Here is a 23895-nt window from a genome sequence, read left to right as displayed (position 1 = left end):
ATAACAATGTTTTTACAGGTGTTCCTATTTAACGATCTGCTGGTCATCACCAAGATCTTCAGCAAGAAGAAATCATCCGTGACCTATACGTTCAGGCAGTCATTCCCGCTGTGCGGCATGGTCGTGAATCTATTTTCGGTACCACGTGAGTAATATTTGTCAATGTAACACTAGCAATATAACGCATACTAGCATAATTACAAAATTTATATCATCAGTTCGTCTCGCCGTTAATGCATAATTTTGCGTTTATAAAGCTACCATGAAAGAAGCTATATAATATTTAATATTAGTAAGAATAGGACCAATATTTAGCCACTTCCGCACATGCAGTGGTAGTCGTGCAATGAAATGCACCGCCCGCCAGCCCGCTGATAAATGCGTATGCGGCAAATAATGCGAATCACACAACCGCCACCACCAAATTACTCAACACGTGTTTCACCCCTCCACGGGGCATCTTCAGGAGTCATGTTACACCGATTAGTGTCAATGACTCTGTGTTTGACACTGAAGTGGCTAAATATTGGTCCTTTTCTTACTTAGGATGCACTTCCGCGAGGTAACGCCTGATTCCATTAAATATTTAATATTAGGTTGTTGAACACATAGTGATAAAATAAATTTAATTTTGAATGTATATGCACAGATTACCCGTTCGGCATACGTCTGTCTCGGCGCGTGGACGGCCGCCGACTGGCCACGTTCAACGCGCGCAACGAGCACGACCGTTGCAAGTTCGCAGAGGACCTGCGTGAGAGCATCGCCGAGATGGACGAGATGGAGGCCATGCGTATCGAGGGCGAGCTCAACCGCGGGAAAGGGCGCGGCGGGAATGCAGGTTCTCGCAACGGTCAGTACTAGCATAGCAAATACCCCATAAATAATTAAAGTATTATAATTAATATATAATAATTTGAAACCATTGATATCCAGAACAATGTTAGCCTAAGTATTAAAGGCCATGATTTCTGAAGCGAACATTACGTCACCTTTCATGATCAAGCAAAACATCGTGACAAGATTTGCCTATTCACCAACTAAACCGATACATACGCGACAACACCTATCTGCAATGTGTCCGTATGGTTAGATTATGCTTAACACCTTTTTATCTCTCTCTCTCTCTCTCTCTCTCTCTCTCTCTCTCTCTGTGTGTGTGTGTGTGTGTGTGTGTCTTTTTCTCCTTATAACGGGGTGAGAGGGCATTTAAAGCATTAAGTCACAACGGTTTATACATTAATAGGTTGGTGACAAGCCATTAATATGAAGATTAAAAGAATCCGAAATTTGTGACTCTTGAATTCAGCGTAATGGGAAAAGATTCGATAATTAAATACCAAACACTACATTTCCTGCTATGGACAGAAAATATTACCGGCTATTTTATAAAGGAAGAATAACTACCTAATAATGTTTATTTTCTATTGTATAATTTTTATCATAAAAAATAGGCAAATAAGTGTAATTGTTGACACAATATGTGACTCTAAATCTTACTACGAGATTGTTTATTTAAACAGAATAGTTTTTTTTTTGCATTGCTCTATATTTAGTTAATAAAAGCTAATTTAATACTTTTCTTTTTGTATAAATCACCAGTAATGGAGAATCGTGACAGCGGTGTAGCGGACGTGGAGATCGACCACCAACAGTGCATGGACCACGTGCATGTACACGGGTATGCAATAATTTTTACTTACTTGGAGTACATATTGTGCGAACAGGAGGAGATTGTATAAGAAATGGTTAAATAAATATAGACCTCACGGTTGAGATGATTTCAGACAAAGCGAAATTTTTGAGATGTTTGTGATTTAAAACTTAAAAACTATTTTGATGTTGTTACAGTGTTGTGGTACCGCCGCCACCGGCTGGCCCTGCGCCGACAGTACCACCATCACGACTCTCCCAAAACCCACCGCCCACTAATATTATTAAGAGGAACGTACTCAGCAACTCGCTCGTCGACATCAACGATCCAGGTTAAAGAGTTCTTTATATGTTAACTATTATAAATATATCCCAAAACATAAACAGGTATTAAATAAATAGGAAAGAAAATTTTTATGTGAAAATATTCAATTAAATATTTTCTACGCGCCGCCTAAAAACATTAAATGAAATTTTTAAAATAATTTATACTTGATTCATATACGTGAGAAAACCTTAGGTTTTGAAACTTGAAATTTGCATGAAACATACCTTTCGCCCAGTAGAGTTTAACTAAGAATTGACTAAGAAATTCCACTTAGTAATCAATTGAGAGGGAATCCGCTACCTACGCGACGCGAGCAGGAAACAGCTAGTTTTTTTTTTTATTAAATAGATAACCGTTTTGCTTTTATGAGCATATAGTTTTTAATAAAGATTTAATACGAATCAGTCGATTTGATAGTCACTGTTATACGGTACTGATCAAAATGATGTTTTGTAAGAGTTTAATTAGAAATAATAATTATTTTTTCAGTGGCTTTAGCGGCTGAGCGGCTTCAGCGAAGAGGCTCTGTCGGTTCCTTGGATAGCGGCATGTCGGTGTCTTTCCAGCAGGGCAGTCGCAACGCCTTGCACGCTACATCGCCCAGGCACCCTAACGAACAGCGCTCACCGGGTAAACTAAAACTTAGCCTCCATCATAATTTCAGCTACAAGATGTCTACTGCTGAACATAAGCCACTCCCATAGATTTATAATTGGACCGGAAGCAACCTGCTTCCAATGTTTTCCAAAGATTTTAACAAGGTCGTTCACCTTATAGACGAACATCATACGCTGCTCTTGCCACTTCTTGGCCTCCACTCCGAAACCTTTAGTAAAACTTATCGACACTTAATAATAAAAGCGTAAGTTTACGTTCGATTGTTGAACTTAATTTGCGATGCATAATACTTAATGTGAGTATCAAGATTCGTATGCTTACAACAATTTTTCCTATACTAAAGTGTTTTCGAAAATAAAAAAAACAACCTTAGATAAACACATATCCCAATATTCCATTTGTGATAATGATCGAGTAGAGATTATGGCTCATGACAGAGACATTAGTTTGTATGTATTATAATAAAGACAAGCAAGACAATCTCTTTGAATTACTAAGTCCTTGCTATCTAAAATTTTCATAGTTCCAATCCAATCCTTAATTTTATGCGCAGTTAATTAATAAAGGACTTACTTATAACTGAGAAACGACATAAACGACTGAGAATAAAATTCTGCTTCGATCAAACTTCGTACAATATCCAGAGATAAATATTGCACATCGACCTTTGGAAAGAGACGATCGGCTAATTTAGGCTTCGTTGAGCGTTATCTCTGTCGCACAACTGACAAAACGTCACGTAGGTAGTGTAGGATGGAGATAATGCTACGAAGCCGAAATTAGCCGATTGTTTCTATCCAAAGGTCGATGTGCAATATTTATCGCCGGGTACTGTATATCTACTTATTAAAAATATATTTACTAAATCCAATTTGTATATATATAAGAAATAATGTTACTGTTATGTAATGACAATGTAATTATTTCTCTACAGGACGTCTCTTCGGCGGTATTGGGGGTATCTTTCCCGGACGCCAACGCAAACTCAGCGCGTCCGGAGTCCCAGACACGAAAGGACAAGTTGGAAAGAGTACGGAAGTCTAAGTTACCTGCTACGTTATCATGGAACGGTCCAGAAATATTTAATCCGGCTTTCGATGTTTCCTTGATTCACAATCGTTTTTCTTAAGTGCCATCTTTAACACTTATATGTCATAGGATTGACATCATAGACAATCCTTTTGAACGGCCACTTGCGTCTACTATTAAATATTTTTGAAGAGTTGTACGTGATACCACGTAACTTAATTTGACGTTATATCACTTTCACTAGGAAAAAATAATGACATTTTAAACACATGATGGGGTATGGGGTGGTTTATCTTGTTAAATTGTTTAAGGGTGTCTGATATTGGTGCCAATGGTACACGAATTTATTGTCTCTACTAGTGTCTGTTACGACGTTTGTCTTTATCGACAAAGTATTATTGCAACGATTCAACTGCGTTATCGCTGAGCATAGATATCGATAAGTCGTTTCGACGATCAAGTAACGAAACTTATACCAAAAAAGTAAAGGATAATGTGGTATTTTCGGAAACGTTGGGTCCATGTTTTTGGAGAAGAAGTTTAAGGGTTTTGTAGCGTGCGCCGTGAGGTTCATTTTAGTATACGCTGTTTAATACATTTTCCAAATTAATAAATTCACGATATATTTTGTAGGTTACGATTGCTAGTTTTGAGGTGGTTTTGGGTTGCGTTTGTGAATGGTTTGTTTAAGTATCAAAAAGTGCAATCTCATACGAACGATACATAAAATTATTGTCAACTAACATTGTTCGTCACGCGTGTTACCAACAGACAGAAATTATTAATGGTTATTTGTTCTAATATACCTTAAAATGTTTTGTCTTTCTTTAGAATAGTTGTACATACGTTCTGAATAGATTACGCAATAGCAGAAAGTAGAGTCACGATATTTTTAAAATTCTTTTCAGCACAAATAGAAGTTACATCAAAAAAAAGTTATTACCGCATATTATATTTACATTGGAAATACGAATTTATTCATATATTGTTGAGGAATTTATTAGTGTTGTAGGTGGTTTGAAAAAAAATTACGTAGTTTAGATCACGTAACCGTTCTCTACTAGGTGGTTTTGAAAGTTTTATCCATAAATATCCAGTACCGTTATCCTTCATAACGTCATATGTCCCCTTGTCCCTTAACATGGCCTATCTTTCCTGAAAAATTAATTAATATTCATCCTACATATGTAGCATAAGTAACACGATGTTTGGACTTTTAAATTTATAATGCTTTTTCAGTGTTCACTTAAATTTCTAGTTTCTGTATTATAAATACGGATTCTCTGTAATCTGTCTAATTTTTCCTAAACACACTTAACAGTTTACCGTATAATTGTTATTGTTGAAGATAAATTATAAGATTTTTGACGATCATTATCGTGTAGAATTACCAAATGCAAGTCTATAAACACGTTTTAGTAGAGAAATATATTACAGATACATAGAATGCAAGTTGAAGTCATGTTTTATATGAAACTGTTACGTCTTAAATTCAAACGACTTATTTCTGACCGTCACGTCTAACAATGCTGTTTAACTGCAATCTTTTCTACTGACTTTAAAACTATCGACACACCACGAGACGTATACTTACTGATATCTTGCCACAATTTTGTATGATTAGCTTTTCTACTTCACCTTTGATTTTCTAAAGGCGTTTTTAATCTATTTGTGAAAACTTTTACATTTAGTTAAACCTGAACGTTACCGATCTGACTTACTGAAATTACCATATTTTATAACTGAATAGATGTAAGTTATTATAAATTGTGCCGGCTATGTCAGCACCGTTGCCGTCGCAGCCGGCGGATGATCGTGCGACGATAGCCGGCCATTACTGAGTGATGAATTGTTTCTAATATTGCCACTCTTGACTTTGTACCGGTTAGTAGTCACGTTGTTTCTACTATTTGATACGTGGGTAGTTAGAAAAATAATTGACTTGATTAATTCTTTTGGAATTTAATGAGCTTCTCTTGTCATGATTGCATAACCTCCGAATTCATATCGATTCTAACATAATACGAATAATTTCTTCGTATTAAAAGTTATAATTGGATAATAACCTTTCTGAGCTCGAATGTGGTACTCATTAAGAACATTATATCTTGATCCTAATTTTAAAAGCTTTAAGGTTTGTTTTTAAATACATGAACCAGTCCTCATATTGTAAACCTTATTATACGAAAATAAGGAACAGCAAAGTTTCGTCTAAGCATTCTGTCCAGTAAAATTTATTATATTCATTGAATCTCTATATTAAATATATGTCTATAAATATGCCTCGTTTGTCACAATTTTGTTGTGACTTGTATTGTTTCTCTGCCACAGTTGATATTCTATGTTTATTATGGATAACATTTCGTCCGATTTTTAAACTATCAATTTTAGTAAAAAAAAATATTTTTATGGTTTTTTGTTGTAATATTTTAATGATGAGAAGCTTCAGCTGAAATTTTACTGTTGGTATAAATTATTTGATTTATCGTGCCAAAGCCACCTTATTAATTTCGTGTAGTCATTTGTTTTACAAATTTTACTTTCAACTGTGGCTGGAAGAGATATTATTATTATCAAATCTTAATTCTTATATAATTACATAATATTGATTAAATTTAACGAATGGAATTGATTAAAAGTGTCGTAATTAATTATTGAATTAAATTTGTGGGCGAAATTATCTACTTAAGACATTATCTAAAATTTTAAAAGCGCATGCCCACGGCGGCATTCGCCTTTTTCAAGCGTTTTTCTTTTATATGTAATTGGACAATTTGTTCAGCATATTGACATCTTCCAATTATTAGGAAAGTTGGCACAAAAATTCCTAAATATGTAACGGTATTTTCCATAGGTGTATCGCCACATGCGGTGTCAATGTGTAATCAGAATAAAAAAACGCTCTTTTACGAGATTGATTGCTGTGCACAGCAAAAGCTTGTACGGAATTATTGGATGATAATTTTTGCTTTTGTAAATTTCGCTTGAAGCCAAAGATGTAATTTTTTCTGTGTTCACGTTATCTATAAAAAAAAAGGAGCAGTTTTATTTTGAAACTTAAATTTACAAAGACAAATGCAAAAATTGTTATTTTTTTTTTCAGTTAGTACTCGATCTTACCATAGACATAATATTTTACATCAAACTTTTCCATATTTCGAGACAAGTGTCGATGAACAGTTTGTAGTGAATATTAATTTAGTCGTAGCGATTAAGTTGGGGTTATTTTAAGTTTTCTGTATCATAAACAAAACTTACTAACTTATTGTATTCTTACCGTGTATGTATATTAAAGAGTTCACCTAATATATATCTCTTAGTTGATAATTGTTATGTAAATGTAGAACTAAGCAATAAACGCGTACAGCGTCACCTTATATATGTTGTATTATATAATAAAGTTGTTGAGAGTTGCTACAACATAGTCACTTACAATAGTTTTATTTAAAAAATACAGTGAAATGTATTTATTTATTAAATATGAAATAACATTCATATGGATATTCGCTGTTTCATTTAATACCTCCTTCTCCGCATCTGTTTTTCCTATTTTATATTTACACTTAATTTATAATGATTAGAAAATTCAATAGAATCTGAATATATGTTTTAGGTGACATACGCCGGCAAGACACGAAATTCAAAGTCCTAAAATAAAATTATATTATAAACTATAAAAGTCTTGTATAATGACATTAATTATTTAAAAAATTCTATGTCTTATACAAACTTGACGAGTTATTGTGGATGTTCTCTCCAGGGCAACAGAAGATTCTTATAATAAAAGACGCAGTCATTAAGAAGCAGGAGTTTCGATCTTCACCTATACTATAACTATATATACACAAAACTCGATGTTGACAGACATTGGCTTCCACGTTCTTTAATCATCGCCATATCGCAAGGTCACAGAAATGTTTATATACACTACGGACCCGCCTGCGAAGGCCGTTCACACAGACCCATCAAGGAGCAAGATAACTCCCTTTTTGACTGTCACTTTACTTCCGAGGATCCTAGTAGGCAATGAATTCCCCAGAGTCGTTCGTCGAGAGACCAAGTGGATTAAGACAGGGAGTACTCGCGAGTATAAATCTTTCGTTCTTGACCTGTTCTTGACTCTGCTGTGAATCATTATTAAAAAGTGGACGACTATCAAAATGCTACCAAAATTGCCGTAACACTCGCGGTGACGGCGAACATTCTCTTTTTTTCTCAGTCCCTTCCTTGCTGCACTCTCCTAGGGTGAGATATAGTGGCTCCGGTAGCACTACTTGCTCACAGCCTTATCGCCACTGTTTCCACAGTGGGGCATCGCTTAGTCGCGAAAGGGCATCGAAAGCGGCGCATCGCAATACTGACATTCTCCTCTCTCTGTTACTATGACCTTGCTTCCGCTTCGGAAGCAGAGACTGATGTATGTGCCCATCTACACTCCGTGGCCTACCTGGACGCCTCCGAAAAACACTCGTCAAAGTTAACTATAAGTAACCAAGAAAAGGTAAGTTAGGATAGTTTGATCTACATTAGAGAGCATTTGGTAAGTGATAATCTTTCAGGATATGCTTCCCTCATTATAAAGATTTAAAGTTATGTATGTTACTGTTGTAAACGAAGATATGTAATATAGGCAGGTGTAAATACATAATTAAAATTTATGTATGTATATATATATATATATATATATATATATATATATGTATGTATGTATGTATATATATATATATATGTATATATATATACATACATAAGTGTGAGGTTTAACCTACAGATAAATATGACACTTTTAAACATCTACAGCTGCGTTAAAGTAAATTTGATTAAAGTTAAAAAATCCGTTTGCAGAATTTGTTACTTCGTAATGATAGACTGCGATCACCGACCCGCATGCCAAACGTGGCGGTTATGGTAGATATTGTGGCGACTATCTCACCTATTTAACATTAAACGTTCCCAAACGGTCAAGTAACCGTCCCCGGCGACGCTCTTATACGCGCTATTTGAAGACGACTCGCCTTGTAAATATCGATTTGTTCGATTTCCTTGCGGATCTATGTAACCTACGCAGCGTAAAACAGCAATCAATCAATATCAGTCAATATTAACTATACTGGTTTTATTACATCAAAGCAGAATACAATATCATATATACGTTATTATTGCTATATATATTATTATTGTGAAGAATTGTGACGAAAGGAAATTGGTATACATACTATATACGAGTATATACATATAAATTATATATATAAAAATAAATACATATGTCATATTCAAGAAAGCTTCATTGAGCCCGCGTTTAGCTTTTTTTAAGAACTCTGGCCAACTTCACTGTATGAATGTTTAATTCAATTAATTCTGTTGTAATTTTGATGCTATGGAAATAAAATTATTATTATTATTATTGTTTTCTTGAAATTATCTAAAAAAAGGTTCTTACGTTGTAATTATGGTCACTTATATTTTATACTGATAAGACTGGCTTCAGGGATAGTTTTACTTCAGAAAATAATTTTTGAAGACTGGTGGGGTCCCGATGGATATAATCAGCATATTCGTGTGTACGTTCGTAGTTTTATTCTTATAGTTACTTCTGAAATATGATACTTGTTAGTAATAGCCAAATCAGCCATTTTTAACCGAAGTTCTCGAAAATTTAATAATATTCAGACTACCAACAAAAACAAATTTTTTTCTTTACGTCTTAAAATAAATTTCAATTTTGTTCTTCGGAATTAAAATGGTGAGATTCTAGTCGCACATTACACTTGAATTTTGGTTTTAATTTTTATATCGTATATAAATAGTAACAATAATTAACTATAAATATTGACTCTAGGGGTTACTTTATTTATGAATATTATTTACTATTGTTATATATATTAGATCGAACAAATAATTCCAATAAAAGGAAAAAAATAATTAATGTTGTAAAGGAAATCACTTCAACAGTACATAACAAGTGCTTCATCGAATTCAACTATATTTTCTTTACGATAAGTTTCACAATAGCATGTAAAAATGTAACAGGGGTGACGAGCTGCAGGGTCGACGGTTCAAACAACGCAGTAGGACGTAAAGCCGCAATACTCTGACAGCGATACATCGGCACTTGTATGTCATCACCGCCTGCCACCCCCCAGCTGAGCTTGGCTTAGCACCGAAAGCAACATATATAACCATACGGACACGTGGACTCTTCTGTTTATATGTGTGAGAGAATGTCGTAATAATAAACGTCATGGTTTTCTAGGCGAGATGGTAGAAAATCAATGGAGTAGTCATTTGTTGTTTTTTTTTTTAGTTTCTGTATTTGAAATACATTATTTTACAACAAGAACTTAGTAACTTAATCTACAACGTTTACTTTGATATATCAATTATTTAACTTTTACAGTTTAATTTTTATCGGCTAGGTTGGCTGCCGCTAAGACCATAGGTTCAAAATTTTTACTCAAGAGACAGATTAGTATTTTTTCAAGTTAACATGCCTTAAGCGCATAGGTTTAAGGGAGTCATTACTATGTATAACCAAAAGCAATATACGACATAAGAACCCTAGTATAAAATCTGACAATATAGTCAGTATCAATATATTATACTGAAAAAAGGTAGTGTGTTCTGTGTCAGAAAAGATAATAATTTTGAATATATATTTATCACACCTATTTACCAAAGAATAAAAGACTGTGCTGATTAAAAGGATCTAATATCCCATGTAATACACGAATGACGTCGAACGCATCTAAATATCTACTATTTGACTCTGTTGCCAAAGTCAAGCACAATGCACTAAAATCCTGGCGTATTGGGAATAACTACTCTAATAATAACTTTTAGACTTGACGCGTGCTTTTACCTATACCATATATGTATGGAAGGTTCCATTTTCAAGTTCTAGGCCCTTGGTGAGAATTTTCACAACTTCTTATTTTTAAATTCTACAGCAAAACATCAAAAATTACTTCGATAACTTTATTCAAGCTTGAATTTATGGTTGTACATGTCAGCTATTATCTTATTTACATCTATCTGTCGTAAATCTCAAGAAGCTTGCTAGGAAACGTATTTAATTTTCATTACACTTAATTGTTAAGTTAGGTGTAAGTGTAAACTTTTACAAAATATTTCTGTCACAATGCAAATGTATTAGTATGTAACTAAACAATTATTTTTACAATTAATGAAAAAATAAAGTTAGATATAGTTGAAATACTTTAGATACTTAAACATAGAGTCTTTTAAGTGTTGTAAGTAAAAGGTGTACGTTAAGAGCATGTCCATAGAAAAAAGTAAACAAGGGAGCGTCTCTATTCATTCGCTGTTCCAATAGCGACAGTGGATCCGCGGGTATTCACTTCAGTAGTGACGACCACGTGACAATAGTTACAGCCTTCAGTAAAAACACAAAAACCTTTGATATTTGGGAAAAATATAACACAAAAGTTAATAAAATAATTGCGGTTATCTTCGCAAAAAAGGTAAGAAAAGTTAATAAAAAAAACATCATTTCAGTTATGTATTATTTAATAAATTACTATCTATTATAATAAAATATATATGTAAAATAAGTTATATATGTTTACAAAAAAAAATATTTTGTCAAGTTATTTATAATTTCTTCTAATCATGTTACAAAATATTAATTTGGCATTGAAAATGAATAAATGTATTATTTCGACTATAGCATGTGTCTTTTTACCAGCCGTAAAAACCACCATTTTCTATATAAAATGTTCTTTACTTTATAAAATTATTTAAATTATTTCAACAACAAAAAAAGGTTTTTGTTAAACATACATAATGATATAAAAACACGATGATAGTTTTTGTATATATGCTGTAAAATTTAAAATTTTATAATATTTCTGACGTGTATTTACTTTACTATTATTTTATTTAAAATTTGCTTGTATTCACATTGTTAAATAGATCACAAACACAAACTTATTTAAAACTCACTATAATGTTTCACTCTTAAGACCTTTAAATGTACACACTAACAGTCATTGTAATCTTGATGGCACTTGTGACTTAAATTGTGAACATTTTTGGCGGGAAGTTGGTCATAACGGTGACACGTGTCAAATTTATGGCGCGAAAAGACCACTCTTCCACCAGCATCAACGAAACTGTCCGTGCAAACCGGGAAACTCCACAAATTATACTCATTTACTAGTAATTTAATAAACTTAACTAAATTATAGACATTTAATTCAATTTAAGTGCCGTCGCCGCCCGTTGTCGTTACTTGTGCAACTCTTAAGTACCTCTGTACTATGATGTAATATTTTGCACCGAAAGCAAGTTTTAAAAAAATGTTTGTACTATGACTGACTGTTATAATGTTAAGTTTGTTGATGTAAACATTTTTTGAGTCCTTAATAACTGATAATAGGGTTGATTTCGTTAGCGTGCGGACACTATCAATTATTAACGGTTTTTGATTTTAGGTTAAGATAATTTGATTTTTGTTACCACGTACAACATTTAATCAAATTAATGCTGTAACTGATTTACATTTTAAACATTGTTTTATACGGTTGCGTTGATTATTATAAACTTACTTGTTTTCATAGATTTTTTTTCATAGTATTTATCTCTAACATATTACCATCATATTTATCTCCAACATATCGACATTTTTATATATTTATAATATTAATAACTTTCTTTTTTATTGACTTAGATAAAATATAAAGAGGTGTTAAAAACAATTAAATAATTGTACAATTCTAGTCCCGAGACTTAAGCTTTTTCAGATCTAGTTTTTGATCAGTGTTAGATATGTACGAGTCTATAATAATAATATATTTACAGCATACAATAGAATTTTAATTATTTAATGAGTCAATGAAGACAAATAATAAATACTTATACTATATTACATTTTTATAGGAGTAATTTATACAAACATTCCTTAACTGTTTGGTATTGTGTCCGTGTAAGTAAGTGCGTGCGCGTGTGTATGTGTATACCCGTGTGTGTGCATGTGTGCGTATATGTGTGTGCGCGCGTGTCTGTGCCTGTGTGCAAGCCTACCTATTGACCATGGGACCACGGACGATCAGCGGTAGTGTGTTCTTCTATAGACCCGTTGTGTTGAGCGTGTACTGTACATTGTAAATGTACAAAAATAAATTTAAACCTACTATATTTGTAAAAAGCTAATATTTCGCACATGCCAAATCAAATGCCGGACACTAGATGTCAGCTTACTAACCGTAGTTAATGAAATTTTGGATTATGATCAGTAACAGCGAATTTATAATTTTCCTTTGATTGATAGTAAATGTTTATTGTCTATTCAGCACTTGATTAGGATTGCATAAATGATGTGCATACTCAATATTATCAGGTAAAGATCTCTCCCTAAAAACAGTTTTATTGTAATATCACTTTCCACAGTCATTTGTCAGAAAATAAATCTATTGTACAGATGGAAGAATCATTGGACGGACGAGAGGCCGGCACAAGCGCTGCTGGCTTCGATTCGGCGGCCATTTTGAATGATGACGTATCTCCGACCACTAGCTTTTGTTACAACATACCGAATCTTTTTAACGGGTAAGCTTACTTTTCTACTATGTTTACTACAATGTTTAGTAAAGCGAGAGGTGTTTATGAATAATCTTTGCAGCCTTAGAACGTCCACTGCTGGGACTATGTCGTCTATCTAGGAGAAATCTATGCCCCCCAAATAGACTTCAATCCACATAGATTTTCAACAAAAATAGGGGCCATTGTCCTGCATCTAGCGTGTTCTGCCGATCCTTACAAGGTCGTTAGTCTACCTTTTCGGTGGAAGTCCTATTCTGCGCTTACAGGTTCGTGATCCCCTTTCCAGAAGTCTAAGGCACTAGCGACCATCTATCTGTTCTGCGCACTTTGGGGCCACTATATATACATAGTGTATACCGACATATACATACGTAACCGATGTGTGTATATATATATACACACATCGGTTACTTTTGTTCATCTTCGAATCTCCTGTACGAACACCGTAGTGGTGTAAGCCGTGGCCATATAAAATCTGTTTTCTATATAACATATTTACTTTTTAATTCCTCCACTTATTGTAACCATCAGCTCCGAGCTAGTTTATTCAGATCTTCTTTATTTATTTATTTTAAATCTTAAAATGGGTGCTACAATAAACACAGACATGTACAACATTTTTATTTAAACTAGGTACGACAAAACAGTTAATAAACAACAGTAAGCAAAACGAAAAATAAAAAGCCAGTGAACTTTATTATATACATTACTCATACAATTATTATATATATTGAGTATTAACTATTGGGGGATCAGATAGGAAAGTACGAGGGGACCCCAATAACGGTGACCCTTGTACTTTCCTCGATTATGCGACAGGGCATTTACATTTTTTAAATAATTCTTTTCATATACAATTTTATTCTCATATGATTTAACTTTACTCTTTTTCATTCTATAATTCTTTAGCATTCCTCTACATACTAATTTTCTTTCATGCATCGCCTCTGTTCCTTCTCCTCGTTCCTTCAATATCACAGGTCTAGGTAGTTATCTAATTTTTTCGCTTTTTGCTTTATTTTTATCGCCCATATGATTTTCAATTTATTTACATTAGATCTGTTATCGGTCTGTCTTATGGGGGCCCATCACCTCTTATATAATTAAGCTTTCTTTTTATAATTATGGATAATATGTGTTTTAGATTAGGTCCCGGGTCCGTTCTTTGTGAGCGTCCAGACTCGGACGCAGTAGACGCGTACGGCGCGACTACTGAGCAAGCAGACGACTCGATTGAAACGCAACAATACGAAGACGATGAAGAATACTCGCCCAGTTCGAGTAAGTTGTAATACTGTTGTAGCTGAATTATAGATTTTATCTAGAATATATGTATCACCAAAGCTGCTTCTCCGTAGTTGTAACATCAATGTGGGATACACTCTCCCATTCTTCGTATTTATAACCAATTGAAACAATAAAAATAAATAGTTTAGATAGTTACCATTATCCTCCATCTTCCCTCAAGCAAGAAAAAATTAGAGCCACACATATTTATGTTCTTTTTTTTCACAAACTTGCTCTGTTACTTTGTGTTATTTGTATTTTTTGTTCATATTTTTTACGTTGTGGTTGCCTGCCATTAAAATTCTAATCTACATTGTATTTCATAAATAAAACATAAATAAAATAAGATAACGCGCTACTGTGACTGACGAATCAGAATTTTTTTTACCACCTGTTGTTGTTCTACGTTTTAATACTAAAAAATACTTGCGTGTTCGTGTCATCCTTAGAAATGGGAATGTTGGTTAAAGTGTGTAAAACAATTTTGAAAATATATTATTATTATCATAGTATTGAATTATTAAATAATTACCAGAAAATTTTCTCTCTTTTTAAGATTCAAAGAGTGACGTCCCAAAACGTAAACAACGACGGTACAGGTATGTTATAACGTGATTAACTTAAATATAATATATTTATAATACCGATTTAAGTGTTAGAGACGACGTAGTAATAAAAAGTATATGCATAATTAAGTGACAATAAAATTGAAAATTTTGCGAATAATAAATACATTAATCGCAACATTTATAGTAAAACTGAAAATATCAAATAATAAAAACAAAATGATGTATTTATTTAATTTGGATTTATTAATTGCTTAGTATTTTTTAATTATTTGCACTAGAAATAATTAGAATCTATTTTTCTGTATCCACCAACATGTTAATTTTTTTTTCAGTAAATGAGTTTTTTTGCTATATATAGCACATTTCTAATACATATAAACTTTTGCAAAATATTTGTTAATTATTTATAAAAATGTCGGAGTTATTTTTAAGAGTTATTGCATTGCGTCAATGTAGTTTAGTTACTCCAATATTTTTTTGGGTTTTGGTTTTTCATTTTAACACACCATAGATTGTTAATAATGATATACTTTCATTTTACAGGACAACATTCTCCAACATACAGTTAGAGCAATTGGAGGCTGCGTTTCACAAAACACATTATCCTGACGTATTCTTCAGGGAAGAGCTGGCTATGAGAATTGATCTTACTGAAGCAAGGGTTCAAGTAAGTTTAGTTTGCTCACGAATGTAATAGCGGATTTATAGGTACCAAAATTTTAGGCAATTATAAAGTAAAGTGCAAGGACAATAACTGCAACAAAAATTAAGTATACAACGTACGTCGTCTGGCCATAAATACTGTAATAATTAAAAATAAATAATATATTAATTTTGAATTTTGAACCTGTAATTTTTATATGGTTGTTTAATGTATTTCCTTATTTCGCGGCAATATATTGTAAAATACTTTGTGATGTTAAAATGGAATGGGGTGATAAAGAGAACTGAATCGCAGAGATTGCCTTACATAAAGTGGGTATGGTGCCAAATAAAATTTTTAAAATGCTTCATACGTTATTATTACTTAAATGTTTGTGTACGGGGCTATTGATAGGCACAATGAAATCTCCTCTGCTCGTGACTGAAAAACACGAGGTCATCCACGTAGTGTTCGTACGAATAAGGTGATCTAAGCAGTAAGGGAAAGAATTTGAAGAAATCCTGTCCGAAAGCAAAAGATTTATGTCGGGAGGTAAAGATAGCACCTAGAAACGTGTTGCGTATTTTTAAAGATGATAATATTTCTTAAATAGGGTGTTTAATCAATACAACTACTAAGCGTCACGCAAAGGGTTGTAATTTGTTCAAGGATGAAAAAAAATTATTATTGAGCAAGGTTTTAGAAACAAAATTAGTGTATTTATGCAAATAGCTCTTAAGAAGCTTCTTAATTAGTTAACATAATACAACATTGGTATTTTCTGACTACATTGATGGTTTGGTGGAGTGTTGCTATGAAAGCGTCACTTAGATATATTTTAGTAAAAAAGTATCAAAATATCGGCATATGTGAATCAAGATACCATTCTTGAGAAGGTAATTAAGCCCTTTAAGCCCGTGTTCAAGAACTGAATATGATCCTTTCAGTAAGAATCCGCACCAGTTCATAAAGCTTGATCCAAACAATTTTGAATAAAAACGGATATTCCGGACTTCATCAGGGCCTAAGACTGGCCGTCATCCAGTCTTAATCTTAATCCACTAGATTGAAGATCCATACGATTGGCAGTTAAGATTTTTCCCATAGTAAGAGTGCGGGCTGCTATTGATAACTGGCCTCTGTGTTTGAAGAGTTATAACAATGGCGATGACTTAGAATAAAATTAATAAATTTTAAATGGATTTATATTACGTACTATAAAAATGTATTTTTTCTCTGTAACAATATTTACGGAAATGTAATTAAGCATGGTATAGCATGCTTTCTCTACGCTTCATAAAATTACTCTGTGTTTGGCACTAATCGGTGTAACATAACTCCTGAAGATGCCCCGTGGAGGGGTGAAACACGTGTTGACTAATTTGGCGGTGGCAGTTGTGTGATTCGCATTGTTTGTTGCATACGCATTTAACAGCGGGCTGGCGGGCGGTGCATTTTATTGCACGACTACCACTGCATGTGCGGAAGTGGCTAAATATTGATCCTATTCTTATCTAAAACTTTGTTTAAAAAAAACGGAATAAAGCTGACAACGTTTTTAATTTACGTGTTAAAGGTTTTACTTAACGCAGGTCTGGTTTCAAAACCGGCGAGCGAAATGGCGAAAGCAACAGAAAGCCGGTTGTGAGACTTATCCCGGTAGAGGCGGAAGATCACCTGATCCCAGGTCTCCGTCAACGCTAGCGCTAGAGATGAGAGACTTCATCACTATACCAGGTATGTCTTTCTATTTTCGTCTAGTGTGGAGTAAATTTTATTGTCTCGTGATCATTTGGAAATTAATTTTGGAAAAGTTTAAATTTTAATAAGTTTGTGCAAATCAACCTTAACGAAAATCAAACAATAAAAACTAAAAGCAATAGGTGTCTTAAGCTTTAAACTTCTTGATTGCAAAGTTGTACAACCCACAAGTTCCCTTTACTACCAAAAATAATTTCTAAAATCACATAGATTTTATCACCCTTCGTGTAATTGTTGGGTGTAAGAAATAATTATGAATATTAAAAAAATTAAGGTTATTTTGTCGAGCCATTGTAAATAATGTTAACCACTATATTACCACAACGTAATGGTTGACAGTGCTTAAAATGCGGATTCGATATCCTACATCATATCCGAACATTTTTATAAATGTTATATCGGATATCGAATCTAAAAGGCAGTGCCTTCAAAGCATAGACGAGAGAAACATCATTAGTCTACATTTGATTACGACACTTGCTGACCCTCTTTCTAAAAGGATTATGCACCATTAGAATGTTGTGTGATACAGGGTCAACAAAGGTTGATAAGATATAATAAATATTATAGTAACGAATTATTTCAATTTGCAGTATCATCTTCGCAAGTCATTAATTTAGCAGAATCGTCAAGTTTAAGCAACTATAGTTCAAAAGCTAAACAGCCTGCGCCTGCAATCCACATATCAGCATTACCAACACGACAGAACTCTCAAATGGATCTACCATCGTTTTCGATTCCGCTACAGTATAATCTGGGAAGTTTTAAAAAGATCGGAGAAGACGTCCACTTGGACATAGAACCTTCATCTTCAGAAAATGTCCAAATGCCTAACCACTGGGATTCGCGAATGATATCCAACTACAATCTAATGAATATAAAACCACTACTCGAAAACCGCGAAGGTCTCGATATGTCCGAATTGAAATATGAAGTCAAAAATGAAAATGTAAATAGAATTAATTTCAATGAAATACCAGAAACATCAATTCCAAATACAAATATAGAAGCAGAAGATATTCTGGGTAAAGAGTCTGTTAACGAAGGGCAAACTATATCTCCAGATTTCGAAATTGAACGATACCAGAGCTTTAGTAGTGAAAGTGACAAGAGGTACAGGGATTCAACGTTCGATGAGACAATTATCGAGGACGGAAGAAACGACTTTGTTTGCGATAGCGACTTTTTGTGTAAAAGCAATTTTGAGAAAGTCGACGAGAAGCGCGGGGAGTTTGGAGACTGTCACCTACTAGACACGGATAATACTGTTGGCATAAGTAATTTCGACAACAATTTATAATTAAGTTTATATTTAGAGGTCGTGTGATTTTTTGATAATAAGAGCAATATATAATTCTGGTCAAAGTTTAATCTGTGTCTTATTTCCCTTCTTTTTTTTGTCAAGGCTGTCGTAAGATTTACTATTAGTGCAGCATAACGTCGAAATAATCATTTTGATAAAAAATCAAGTCGAAATAATTATTTTTATAAATCGTCAACTCTACGCTTTTTCGCGTCTTCATTTTCTTTACAACTAATATTATTGGAATATAAGACATAAGTTTAGCATTAATTATTTTTTAACCTTACCTTACGAGCATAAACATATTAGATTCTGGTAGTTTTCGTATCTTTTCAATGGCACCATATTTCGAACAACTTTTATATTACGTTACAAAAATCTTTTTATCGTAGTTATTTTTAGGGCCACTACTTTAATACGACTACTTTGTCATAATGCAGTACGGTAGCGTTTAAATAGCAAGGTTATTGGTAGAGTGAGTAAGGTGACATGTTTAGCTATGTTATGGCTGTAGCCAATTCAAAGTCGTAAGTTTGCTGTATAATCGTCTTTTTTGCTTTATACCCTGTTCATATATATACTCTTCCTACAAACTACACATTGCCTAGCGGTAGTGCGTGCCAGGTCCCTGCCAGCTATGGGCTAGACTATATCTCTTATGGGTGACAAGAGTACTTGTGGGCCAGCGTGAAAAGGCGGAAATGCTCTCGTTGAAATAATAATTTTGTGAGCCTATTTTTCGCGTGTAATAGCATATGATGACGATTTTCAAATGAATCGCATGAAGATTACAAGCGTCCTCCGACTCTTAGTATTTGTTTTTTGTCCAGGAAGGGGCTTAATGAAAGTAAATAATTTTTAGAATTTAATTCTTTGTTAAAACGTATCATCTTTAACTCATTATGAAAGCTTTTGATAATTTAACTAACGATTCGAAAGAAGTTGATATCTCCACAGGCTGTAATATTTTTATTCTTAGGATTTCGGAAATTATGTATGAAGCGTAATAAATAAGCGAAGGTTGATTGTGTAAAATTTTTAACTTTGAATAGCGATCAAAATCTATTAAGGTTTGCTTGTAGAGTTCACTATGAATTGTACTATTGTTGATTTTTACTTCCGGTAACATACATATCATTTTCACTAGTATTTAATTTTAGCCACATTCTAAAATTTTAAATTTGCTCGCGATTACGCCGCGTGAAGCCAAGTCAGCAATATTTTGTTTAATAGCGACATGCCTCCACTGTGATCGGTCTCTAAAATGGATGAGATTCTGTTAGATACATAAGTTTTTAGTTTATCCTGTCTCATACTTAACCAAGCTGATGCGATAGATGAGTCTGTCCAAAATGCCTTTCTATTGATTACACATCGCAATGCGCGACATATGGCAGCCGAGAGCTGCGCACTCAATACACACGCACACAACTCTATTCTAGGAATAGTTGTGGATTTTATTGGAGCAACCCTTGCCTTGGCGCACAATAGATGAACTGTGACATCACCATGCTCGTTAGCGGATTTTAAGTGTATGTAAGAAGCGAACGCGGCAATGTAAATATCACAAAAACAATGCAATTATATATAGTTAGGTGATTTACACAAGCCATGTCTGGGGACATGCAATCGGTTTATGTGTCATATTGGCAATAAAAGATAGCCATGATACATAAAATTCGTATATAACTGGCACATCCTAATCGAACCTTTCTAGCCATAATTTTTGAATTAAAATCTTAGACCTTCAAAAGAATCAATAATCCTAGAGGGTCAACCTTGTATAAATCTGACAATATGGATCGTTTGGTGGGTGCGCCGTTTGTATTTTTGTAGTTATTAGGAAAATTTTTGTAATCTACGTTACAGTTTTATCCTACACCTAATGTGTGGGTCAACGAACTAATCGTAAGATCTTGTTGTTTGGTTTATAATTGCGTCACAGTTAGTACAGAGGGGACATTGGAATGGTATTTACGCAAGTTAAAACATCCAGCTAATAATGCATTTTCTATCGAATTTTTTAAATACTTTGAGTATTTAAAAAATACGATTCGTCAATTAGTATGTCACTTCAGTTCAGTTCTTATTCTGTCATTAGGATGATCTTGCCATAACTGCCACAAGCAGTGAGTACTTAAAAAACTGGAACTTGAATAACCACAGGTGACAGTGTTGTCTTTAATGATTTTAGCGGGTCGGTGTTAGAATCCCTCCTTAAAATAATTTGCAAGTTACGATCACTATCCTAAATCTCAATATGTCTGTAATTTTTTTCTATATCTCCCGATAACACATAAGAGTGTTGGTGAAATCTTAGCAAGATGTTAAATGATGAATCCTATACGTGGGATCCTATCATTTGCAAGTTATTAATAGAATAACCAGATGTGGTTTTCGCGCTTCTATTGAAAACAATGCGTAGTATAATGGACTCACTGTTAGGCTTCAATATAGCATGGTGCGGAGTAATAAAGGAATTTTTAGGAATTAACTTCTTTGACTCTGATAAATGATTTAAATCTGAATATTCCTTTATGAACTGTAAGTAGGCGAGTTTTAAATCAGGATTTTTAACCAAACGTCTCTCTAAAGCTAAAAGTTGACGCTTGGTTTGGATGAATGAATTTTCTAAATAGTTTGGTTCTGTTATAAGTGGTAATTTAACACAAAATCTACCCTCGCCATTACGGTATGTCTAACAAAATGCTCCTCACAAAGAAAAATCTTCATCCTTTTCTGATTTATTTGAGGGATATTTGGTAGCTTCCAAAACTTATTTAGTTGCTGATTTAACGCTTCATTTGATATTTGATCAGTTTTAGACACAACAGAAAGATGATTACACTGAATTAGATTTTTATAAAAACTATTATTGTTATAAGTAAGCAATGGGCCTTGCAACATCCAACCTAGCTCCGTTTTGTGTATAATGGGTTGAATGGAGCTTCAATAGATTATTTCAGGTTCTCTCTCTCTCTCTCAAGGACCAAAACATGTCTGCACCAATTAATAAACTAATGGGCGCGGATTTATAGGACATAGGATCAACAAGTTTGATATGTGAAGGTAAGTTTAAGTATGAAATATTTATTGTTTTATTGGGTAAATTTCCTGTAATTTTGGGTAACACAAGACACGATAGTTGTAACTTGTAATTATTAAAACTAGACTTAAAATCGACAGTACAGGGTTGTGAATTATTTAAAACTGGTGATTTCCCTACACCACAAACAGAAACTTGGAATGGCTGAGAAGTCAGATTTAATTTAAATTTTAATTGTTCAGTTATAATTGAAATCTGACTCCCTCTGTCTAACAAGGCGGATAGATTGATCTGTATTAGTGTTAGGGTTATAGATGGTAACTACAGCGGTCGAAAGTAACACATTGTTATTCGCACTTACAGTCATGGTGCGCACGTCCCCACTAACATCTTGCTCGACTTAAGTCTCCGGCACAGTTGTTGCAGTATGTATGTTAAGATTGGAATTACTTACAGTCTGATATGATTGCAGGTGTAATAATTTATTGTGACGCTTCTTACAAGTGCTGCATGGACCTAGCCTGCACTGCGGTGTTGAATGGCCCTTGCGTAAACAGTTGACGCATAAATTTAATCTGATTGCTTCTGGAATTCGGTCGTCAATGGGTCTGGCCAGGCATGACGCACACTCGTAAATACGGTGACTGTCGTTACACATACTGCACACGGAAGTAGCCGCTACCGGTGCCGAAAGAGGTTTGAATGCAGCTGAAATGGCGAAAGATTTCATGCTACATTCGTAGCCTTAAAACTACCTGAAGCGTTATTTTCACCTATATTATATATAATACTCCTTAATATGTCAGCTCTACTACAGAGGAATTCAAAAAATACTTTAATTTAGGTGAACGTCAGAAGTTACTTTTATACTCTACCGATTTTAAGGATGTGGAATTGTCGAGCTTGGCTGAGGCCATATGGATGAGGGTATCCCACGAGTACATGGGCTCCCACAACTTTTTCATGGCCCTTAAATGTTTAGAAATGTGATCGATTAAGGATATCAGCCCATTGGCCGAGACACGATGTGTGGGTTGAATATTAAAAAGGGAATTGACATGGTTATTGATCAATTGCTCCTCGTTGTTATATCTCCCACAAAGGAGACGCCAAGGCTTCTTGATAATTTGCACTTATCATTTCAATGTTGCTAATGACACGACAACCCTATCCCTCAAAGTAACAAACAAGGTAAGAGTTCAATCCCATCATTGCTGTGGATTAATGAGATGAACATCACCCTAAATTCAGTCTATTCATGGTATGTTCCATCAAAGTTAGCTATTCTAGTAGTGGGTAGTTCGAATTCTGAATGAGACGCGTTGCACTGTACTTCGTGCTGAGGTTTACTTAACTGATTTCTTTGTAGCAACAACTGAGGGCGAGAGAGCAGTAGGGGAAAATCTGTCTTCATCGTTTCCCTCACAACTTCGCCTCCAAATCAAACCTTAAAGACGACGAGGGCTTTACCGTCGTCCAAACTAGGCGCAAGAGGGCTAGAATGGCCTGCGCCTCAGACGGGGCTTCGATGGGGGAAGATTAAACACCCGCCAAAAAAGCCACGAGGGGCTTTAAGTACCCGCGACAACCCCGCCTCCTCGCAAAAAGGCCCCGCGGTGCCTAAGTCGACGCTTCCAATTATTATCCCGCACAAGAGTGCCTGGATCAAAAGGACTCTCGTTCCACACCTACGCCCTCCCGGAAGAGCGGCAACTAATGGTCGTCGCTCGCAGCTTCCCTATAGAAATCTCCACGGACGAGATATTGTCCGATCTAAAATCACAAGGAATCCCTGCCCTCCCCCCCTCGGCATAGAGTTTGATAAGCGCGCGCACCCGGAAGGAAATTCCGCTAGTGCTTCTCGCAGTTGAGCTCACCCCGGAGGGTAAGCAAAACTTCGACATTAAGAAAATTTGCGCCCTCTCATGCATCTCATTCGAAGCTTCTCACAAGAAGGGGTTAATCGGGCAGTGCCACCGCTGTCAACTTTACGGGCACTCTTTCCGCGACTGTTACAGCAACGGAGGCGGATTGGTTCCAGAGCAACTTTGACCACCATAGCGACCTCAAACTCCCTACGGTCTAAGAGTTCTTACT

The 23895-nt window shown here is 34.6% G+C and overlaps 2 protein-coding genes across 4 annotated transcripts in view; both read left to right on the top strand.

Moving 5' to 3' along the window:
• The window catches only part of siz (Brefeldin-resistant Arf-GEF family protein schizo), a 224351-nt gene extending 217330 nt beyond the window's left edge, over positions 1 to 7021 (top strand). For all 3 annotated transcript variants that reach the window (XM_068768754.1, XM_068768752.1, XM_068768753.1), the window contains 6 exons: positions 19 to 145; positions 650 to 853; positions 1603 to 1681; positions 1852 to 1985; positions 2471 to 2611; positions 3534 to 7021. In XM_068768754.1, coding sequence (XP_068624855.1) covers positions 19 to 145; positions 650 to 853; positions 1603 to 1681; positions 1852 to 1985; positions 2471 to 2611; positions 3534 to 3643 — 795 coding nt within the window. In that variant the 3' untranslated portion in view covers positions 3644 to 7021. The remainder of the gene's footprint in view (positions 1 to 18; positions 146 to 649; positions 854 to 1602; positions 1682 to 1851; positions 1986 to 2470; positions 2612 to 3533) is intronic.
• Positions 7022 to 13067: 6046 nt separating this feature from the next.
• On the top strand, positions 13068 to 18767 carry LOC137925270 (uncharacterized). The gene is made up of 6 exons (XM_068768696.1): positions 13068 to 13195; positions 14334 to 14470; positions 15033 to 15075; positions 15589 to 15712; positions 17281 to 17425; positions 18043 to 18767. Exons 1-6 carry the CDS (start codon positions 13068 to 13070, stop codon positions 18747 to 18749), a joined length of 1284 nt encoding a protein of 427 aa, XP_068624797.1. The 3' UTR covers positions 18750 to 18767.
• The last annotated feature ends 5128 nt before the right edge of the window (positions 18768 to 23895 follow it).

Source organism: Battus philenor, unplaced genomic scaffold (genome assembly GCF_028537555.1).
Source record: "Battus philenor isolate CCGP_79_NKW_IND1 unplaced genomic scaffold, ilBatPhil1.0.hap1 SCAF_26, whole genome shotgun sequence".
In the NCBI taxonomy this organism is placed as follows: domain Eukaryota; kingdom Metazoa; phylum Arthropoda; class Insecta; order Lepidoptera; family Papilionidae; genus Battus; species Battus philenor.
This window is presented reverse-complemented; position numbering and strand designations above follow the sequence as displayed.